The sequence below is a fragment of the Clinocottus analis genome, unplaced genomic scaffold, assembly GCF_023055335.1.
Source record: "Clinocottus analis isolate CAN_PGR_092001 unplaced genomic scaffold, fCliAna1.0.p SCAF_16, whole genome shotgun sequence".
Lineage (NCBI taxonomy): Eukaryota > Metazoa > Chordata > Actinopteri > Perciformes > Cottidae > Clinocottus > Clinocottus analis.
Window position 1 is genome coordinate 15,408,733 of NW_027175887.1, and position 8,654 is coordinate 15,417,386.

The following is an 8,654-nucleotide window of genomic DNA, read 5'->3' on the forward strand; positions in this document are numbered from 1 at the left end:
TCCAGTTGAGCAACAATAAGACTATTGTGATCCACGTCAACGCCAAAAAAACGGGTCAGGGAACGTGCAATTTAACCCGCAACTATCCAGGGAGTGAACCCTTCTGTTAGCGGTGCTGTGAGGCTCTTATTGACGATAAGAATAAATGATAATTACACACATATGAGCTTTTGAATCATTATTTTGTACTATTATTGTTACAGCTTCTCTCAACATCCCTACGACTTGAGGGCGACTAATTTGCCAGAAAAAACAAGACAAAACTCACAATTGACAAAGTAAAAGATGAATTTGACTGCGGTCAGGTCTATAGATATCACGATAATATTGTTATTTGTGGCGGGAGAATCTGATGCTGTGACAGCACCACCTTTAATACCGGTTCTTTAATCTCTAAAAAAAAGTTGCTCTGCTCTCTACGTGGATATTTTTCATTTGAGGGTCTTGCATTAAATCACACACCTTCAGTGTCGATCTCTGATCTCGGAGACCGTTGAGGATGCTGCTGCCGCTGCCCAGGAGGTCGTCCATGCCTCTGTGCGCGTTGTGCAAGTTGGAGTTTAACTGCAGGGTCTCATCTATGGGGATGGAGGTATCGGCGTCCTATTGGGCAAGAACAAACGTTTAATTACATATTTTTATTCCGCATTGTTCAACTTGAGACATTTCTATCTCGATAAACCAGCCAGCGTGGCAACTCAGAGTCAAAGTTCACGGAGCCCTATCGCATTTGACCAAACCCTCTTTTTTTAAATCAGAAGACTTGGACCTCTGAATGTTGGATTCATAACTAATAAAGAGCAAACACATAACTTGAGCTCTGGTGCGGCAATATTACGAAAGGTTGACGTACGTTGGTCGTGAAGGTCCGGCTCATGAGTTCCTCCCTCTCTCGGTCCTGGGCCTCTCTGGCGTAGCGCCGGTGCTGGAAGTTCTGCAGAGCGGTCCGAAGGTGTTGGACGTCGTACTTCAGCTGGTCCACTCGTCTGAGGGAACGCAAAGGAAACGATAGATTCACCCCTCAAACATTCTGCCAGTCACCTGCTAGACATCTTTCATGACAACGCAACACTGCGCCACATCCATCTAACACTTCCTAATTGTGTTGGCTGATGAGAACATTTCTTTCCGCTCACATCTCATGCAGTTGGAATGAAGCGTCTCTCCTTGGCTTCACTCAGACCCCGACGAGAGCCGACTAAGATCAGAGGACTGATGTGGGACGGGGCGCCCGCTGTCCCCCCGGGCCTGTTTACCCGGCTCCGAGACGAGTCTTTGCCCGATGCGGCAGGAATGCCGGCGATGACGGGGCCGCTGAGCAAATGTTTTCACAGAGCCACGGGGCAGGACGGGCCTGCTCGTCTCCTCTCCTAACACCCTAACCCCCTCTCGCCTTTCGTCAGACACGGCTTCGGGGGTCATGAGGTCAACCGACTCGCTCAAAAAGACTCACAATTTGGCGTTCTGGCGGCGGTTCGGTGGTTCCTTGCTGGCCAGGATCTCCAGTCGTTCTAATTGGTTGAAGATCTGGTCGGTCCGGGCCTGCAGCTCATTCTCTAACACTTGAATAACGAGAAAAGGACATTTAATTTGGGGTAACTCAAGTGCATGTGTGTGTCCTTGTTAAATGTATTACATGGTGCATAGACTTTAGCACGCTGCATCCTTCGCTGGGTTCAAACACATGCTGACATCACAATGTGGGAAGGGAAGGATGAGGAGGAGGAGGAGAAGCAGGGGTGTCTACCGCCCGGCTCCCACCATTATCTAGAAGAAGCCCTCCCAGTTTGCTGCCACTGCACCCATCCCTGCCCCTTCCTGTCCTGGCACCAGCCGGGCCCTGAGCTGATTGAGCGGGCAGCCAGCACACAAAACAAACCCACTAGTTCCCCTCTTCCTCTTCTGTCACCACCGAACAGACGTGCAGAAACACATCACACACACACTGACAGAGTTTAGATCACGTGTCTACTCACAGTGCACCGACTCACGGTTCGTCTTCTCCAGATCTCCCATGTACGACTGCACCTCCTGGATTTGCCTAATACAGGATAATACATTTAAAAAAAACACACCGTTAGTGGATTGATGCCAACACACACACACACACGCACACACACAGTCAGACAAACACTTATAAACCTCCACCAGCTGCTGGTGTAGAGAGTTAAATGAGCAATAATGCTAATATTAGCGCGCTACAGCTAGCCCAGCTGAGGGTGTTAACGGTTCTCATAACTATATAAACGCACTCACTTATTCGTCTGGTGGTAAAGAGTCTCCATCTTCTCCGGTTGGTCGACTTCTCCACTTTTAATTGCGTTGACACGTTACTTCTCACGCCCTTAATCTGACAGGTGGCTCAAGCTAGCTGGCTAGCCAGCTAACGGTCGTGGAGTGGACTGTACACGTCATCAGCTTGTGTACGGAAGTAGAGAAGCGGAAGTTGCGCTACGTCACCTAAAAGAGAGCGAGGGAGAGAGAGAGAGAGAGAGAGAGAGAGAGAGAGAGAGAGAGAGAGAGAGAGAGAGAGAGAGAGAGAGAGAGAGAGAGAGAGAGAGGAGTAAATGAGGAGTGCTCACTCTGTCTTGAATTTTAGATACTGAAATTTAGGCTATTTTTTAAAACATTTTTTCAAACCAAAGATAGTTAAAGTGTTTGTTCGCTGTCGTTTGTACCACAGTTAGTTAGTAAATACCCTCCTTTCACTTCAATTGTGTGATATTTGTTTATTTCTGTAAATTAACAGTCTTTGACTGGTTTAAAAATACGTAAGAAACACTACTGAATAAAAAAACAAATCCCAAAACACATTGTGTATTTAACTTGATGAATTGTGCTTCTTGGTTTTATACCAGTCAGGTGAACCAGGACACTGAATACAAAATCCAGGTCTGGTGGCTCACTACGACACATTACATTACATTTAGGGGTCTCTTTTATTCATCCAAAGCGACTTAACGTTTTGCTCTGTACACCGTGGACACAGCAACAGGGAGCCACTCACCTCAGTGTGTGGACGAGTCAACATTTCAACCAGGTTTGTTCAATTGATGGTAAACTTCCCACATTTAAATCCAGGCCGCGGGCTATGTTTTCCATTATATTTGATATTCTCTAATGCGGAGCTGACAGGTGTGATAGCAGAGATCCTTTCCCCCTCCAACCCAAGACAGACTGTGAGAGCATATAGCATAATCTGTTGACATGTAGACATGTGACAGGAAAGACTCTGTGAAACATGTCCCGGGGCCAGCTTTTGTCAGCTCCCCCTGATTCAGGTCTAATAAGACAATCCTCTTTTTCTTTTCCTTCCACAGATAGGTGTCAGAATATTCCTGCCTGTCCATCTGGAGGCTTCCCTCCTTGCCTGGAGGCCAGAGACACCAAAACTAATGATATCAAACTTCTCAATAAGTCACTGCATGTGGGGCGGATGTCTGAGGGTTTGTTTTTTTGCGAAGATGCGAGTGCTGTGTGAAAGTGGCGAGATTGGATTTCCCAGAATAAGCTGTGAAAAAAAAAAAAAATCCCCGATAGTTCTTTGGTGATTTAGTGGAGAAGAAAAGCATCCCGGGGGGCATTGCCTGGCATTGTCACAAAAAAAACCTCAATCACCTTCCAACCCTCCATCGAACCAGGAGTGAGGAGCACACATCCAAGCGTCCTTTTAACCTGATTAGTGCAGCGAGCTGTCACGAGCTCCCGTTCGCCAGTGGTGGCTGTGTTTGTTTACCTCATCCAGCGCAGGGATCACAAGTCTCGGCCCCAGACAGTTTTCCTTGGCTGCCTGACGGTGCTTGAGTTGATGATTGTATCTTCAGGCTAGACACTTCTCAACAGAGGTCCTTTTCACCCAACCCCACACGTCAGAAAACCTTGAGGTCTGTTCATGCCACTTCTTGCTCTCGCACTTCACCGTTTTCGGTTGTCATAACACGTCCCCAGGGCAGCGGCTGGATGTGCACGGCTTTTACCCGAGAGAGGAAGAAAAAAAAAGGGAGAAACAAGGCCTCCCCCTTCAATTCCAAACAGTACATGAGGCACATTTACCTCTCTGTCTCTCTCCCAAGGTCGTGGGGTTCTCTCTGTCTGTCCTTTATCTTTCAGCCCTGAGGAAAGGATGAGATGAGCTTACTGGTTTTCCTCCACACCTGAGCACCACGGGCACAAACTGGAATCCAGTCTCCAGGTGCGGAGGCACGATCGCGTCACTCCGGCTGACCGAGAGGCCGCACCGTGGCTGCGTCTCGTTTGTCGCTTTAACGGTGCAAAGTTTCAGCTTCTGTCCCCCGAGGAGGCCGCGTGCCGTCTGTGTGCAGGCGTCTGCTTGTTGCTTCTCTGCACCTCAAATCATTATAGTTTCTTTTTTATGGATACTAAATGAATATTTTTGTGAAGTTATATATATACATGTGATGGTTCAGACTCAGTATTGCACGATGTTTTGCTATTTCATCTTGAATTAGAGCTCTAGAAAAGACACAATCTTAATCTGAAAAGTACCTTAGGATGATGAATAAAGGTAGAGGAGTAAAAATATATTCTTCTTTCTGAGGCGCATCATTAAATGGAGATAATGATAATCCGGTGAGACAACATGGCAGCACAGTTGTTGTTTGTGAGAGGACGAAAGCACTCGGTGTGCTCCGTAACCGCCGCGCCTATAAAACTGTTTTGCTCATCAAGAGAAAATGATACGTTGTTGAATCACTTCGACACGTCGAATTTAATGATGTTTTCCAGGGAATATAATACATCATAACTCTTCAATGATTGCCCCAGACAGACGGAGCGAAAAAGCCAATTATGAGGAGCAGAAACCGCCTTGGGTCAACAATTTTTGGATGCCAGTCATTTTTTGAAGGCACACGGATCTTCTCGCTCCCCCCGAGGGAGATGATCCACTCGTCTTTGAAGCCGCGATGAGACGCTGAATGAAAGCAAATGAGGGCCTGTCAGAGCTGACAGGAGGAACTCATAAGCTCCCAGCGTCTCAGTGGGTTCTGATGGGAAAAGGGTCCGGAGGCGGAGCCAGACAGGTGGCACAGCCCCCTCCCCCCCCCACACACACACACACACCAGAGTAAGAAGGTGATAGGTAGGTTAGCATCAGAACTTCTGCATGAGGTGATGTCACAGAGTCAAACAACCTCAATGAGACACAAACCAACTACAGAGGAGGCAAAACGACTCCAATAAGACGCAAGACGATCACAAAGAGACAGATAACATGTGGAAAGGTGCAAAACCTGGAAAAATGCTAAACAACTATTAAGAGAGGCAAGATTATCCTGAAAAAAAGACACTACTGATAACTACAAAGATACACAACACAGCTGTGTAGAGATGCAAAACAAACACAGAGAGAGGAAGAAAACTACAAAACAATGAAACAATACAATACAAATACACATAAAATGAATACAAAGAGATGCAAAACGACCAAAAATAAATGCAAAAACACCATGAAGACGTGCAAAATAACGAAGAAGAGATGCAAAATGACCTTAAAGAGATGCAAAATGATTATGAACAGGTGCAAAATGACCAAAAAGAGATGGAAAATGACTACAAAGAGATGCAAAAGTACCAAAAAGAGATGAAAAATAACTCTAAAGAGATGCAAAACAGGCATTAGGAGATGCAGAACGATGCATAACCACACAGACCCACAAAGCAAGAGATGCAAAGTGACTAAAAAGAGACAGACACCACTTGGAGACACAAAACAACTCCTGCAGTTGTTTTCTCCTGCTCCTCCGTCAGAGAGGTGGGGGCCCTTTTCCATGTCTGTGTCCAGGGGCCTCTGGTTGTCTCATAATCTGTCCATGGCTGTCGGTTGTTTGGAGTTACAAATAGTAGTTATTTACTCATATTCTTTAAAGTCAGCCTATTTATTTCATGTTTACATCTTTCATTTATTGAGTGTGGAGAAGAGAAGATGGGCCTCGTGGTTTCTGCGCTCTTGATCTTCCTCCCAGCTTTATTTAGTCTGACCTCAGAGAGCTCAGCGTGATCGTACAGCTGTCACACACACACACACACACACACACACACGCACCCACACACTCACACACACTCACGCAGCCCTGTGGCCATACCACCTGTGACACCCGGACCTGTGGGGATGAGAGATGCCGTCCAGCCCTGCGGTGGGATGACGGGTTCAGCCGAGATGGGAATGCAAAACCCAAACAGCGGCACGGCACGCAGCGCCGCGCCGCGCTGGGCTTCCCCGGCCTGACAGCTCCCCGCAACCGCACTGTGGTGACGTGAAGTCGTGCACAAGTGTGCAGTTCACGGGGCTCAAAATATGTTTAATGGCCCATTGTTGTGGATCTGTTGAATGACAGTGACGACTCAATGAGGCCGATCGCTGAAAGGACGTGAAGCAAAAATAAATTGTGTTGCCGCAGAAAAATAAATAATCGCAGACGACATTCCAGTCTTTTTTCTTCTTCTTCTTCTTCTGGAGATGTTACTGCTTGAGAGAACACATTGCTCTTCTTTTTATCTGTGTTTTCCCTCCATCGGATATTGTTGATCTGGGAAAGTTTTGTTTCGGTTGTAATGGAGGTCAAAGAGAGAGAGAGAGTGTGTGTGTGTGTGTGTGTGTGCAGCTGAGAGAAAGGGGGAGTAGCGCAGGGTGAGCTCGGGGAGTCAGTTATGAAGGTGCACGAGCTCTTATCATGTCCTATCGCAGCGGCTGCAATGTAGACCCTGCTGTTTGTGCTGCAGGTGTTTCTGCAGCATGGGAACAGCCTCCCCCAGGAGTTTCCCAGTGGGGGGAGAGGGGGGTAGTGGGGGAGTGATGGGGGAGGGAGGGGGGGTCATCTCCGCGGTGTTAAATCAATTCACAAGCACCCGTGCACTCTTGTACTATGCACTTCGTCTCCAGCCACATAACTCACGCATTCAGCCCCCATTCAACCATTTTCTTTGCTTCATTCGACAAATATGTTTCATGTTCAGCATCTTATTTAGGATTTTAATGGCCGGCTGGCGACTCGTCAATGTGAGCAGTTCACTTGTTAGGAGGCCGCCAGGTCGTCTCTTTGTGAACGTGGTAGTGCTTGCGGCCGCGATGACTTTTCCTCTTGGTTTATCTCTTCATCAGTTTGTTTGATTCATCGTTTGGTCCAACAACAAAAAAAAGTCTCACAACTCAAACTCTGCATTCCAATATTCACACTACCATAATATCTAGTGTGCCAGATAAAGATAAGGTATGCTTGCTATGTCAGATATACCAGGATGTCCGACTGCACCTGGTTGCATTTTGCTGTGTGCAAGCTAGCAGGCCTTTTCTAGCTAAACTGACCCACAATAAAAGTCAGCAGCGTCTCTTTTGTCTCAGGAAAACTCTTTAAGTTCCAGGTCGATTAGACCCCGAGGACACTGATTTATTGATCTTTTGTTGAGTCTGTGCTCAGTTTCTTGTTTAAATGGAGGCATCGATCTCTCAAGGTCAAGCACAAAAACATGAGCTAAATGAGGAAATCAAACTCTGCAGGATCGTTAACACAAACAGTTTTTATAAGGTCACCAAAGTCAGGAGGATTCATCATCTGGGGACCATGAACGTCTGCATTAAATGTCACGGCGATCCATCCAGCAGTCGTTGAGAAGCGTCAGTCACCAAAGCGCTGGACCAACGTGGTCTTTATCCTGGAGTCGCGTCTAAAAACCGGCCATCACAATCACCAAAAAGCCCCAAGCTGACATATTTTAAATTGCTTGTTTTGCTCGACCAACACTCCAAAACACAAACACAAAGGTTATTTTGTTGAATGTTGAAGAAGTCAAAGAAAACCTCACAATGTTTATGTTTTTTTAAGACCATTTGAGGCTTTTATTTCAATCAAAAAGTAGCCAAATACCAGACTGATGGTCTGTAATACTGTTTTTTCTCCATCATATACACAACAAATGAACCTATGGACACAATATTAAAAATATGACTCCATCTGAACTGTAAGCAACATATAATTTTATCCACTCAAAGGGCTAAAATCCTATCAAAATAAAAGCTGATTCATTTTCTGTTGATCGACGCAACAGAATGCCTCTAAAAATATCGTCTACTCATTCTATTCATGCTAATAAAGTTGTATTCTTGGGTCATCTTTTCTCTCTCTCTGTCAGGTGAGAATCCATCATTTCAATTGGCCGTCACGCAGGTAGACAGACACCTTCTCCACGGCCGCCGCGAGGAGCTCAGCCGCCATCAGCGGTCCAGGGCCCCAGCGCTCGGCCCCCCCACAGAGGTATGCACTCAGCCTTGTCATAGCTCCAGGCAGTGCGTGTTCTTGTTGTGGGTTGAGCAATTGCATTAGTCATTTCACATTCCAAATTCCTACCCCATGCCGTATTCACAACTCTGTCTCTCTCTCTGTTCCCTCGTCTTCTCCGTCAAATCAATGCCGCTCCTCATCCTCCGCATCATTTCATTTTCCTCCCATGTCGAAGGTGTTGTTGTTGTTTTATCTTCTTCTTCTTCTCGGGATTAGGCCCGACACTGATGCTATCTGAGGCGGCTTCCCCTTCAGAGGCGGAAGTCTTGTCGGGGTTTCAGATGTTTGACCCCGAGGCCTCGAGGCTCCGAGGTTCCGATTACAGGACGGGATTGCGCTTTGTGTCCTTGAGCAAAG

At 46.6% G+C, this 8,654-nt stretch overlaps 1 protein-coding gene across 1 annotated transcript in view; it reads right to left on the reverse strand.

Moving 5' to 3' along the window:
* The window catches only part of gosr2 (golgi SNAP receptor complex member 2), a 3,989-nt gene extending 1,522 nt beyond the window's left edge, over positions 1-2,467 (reverse strand). Inside the window, exons 1-5 of the mRNA XM_068578184.1 lie at positions 2,257-2,467; positions 1,977-2,041; positions 1,454-1,562; positions 854-986; positions 463-603 (exon numbers count right to left, since the gene is read on the reverse strand). Of these exons, the coding sequence (XP_068434285.1) occupies positions 463-603; positions 854-986; positions 1,454-1,562; positions 1,977-2,041; positions 2,257-2,285 (477 nt within the window). The 5' untranslated portion in view covers positions 2,286-2,467. The remainder of the gene's footprint in view (positions 1-462; positions 604-853; positions 987-1,453; positions 1,563-1,976; positions 2,042-2,256) is intronic.
* Between the last annotated feature and the right edge of the window lie 6,187 nt (positions 2,468-8,654).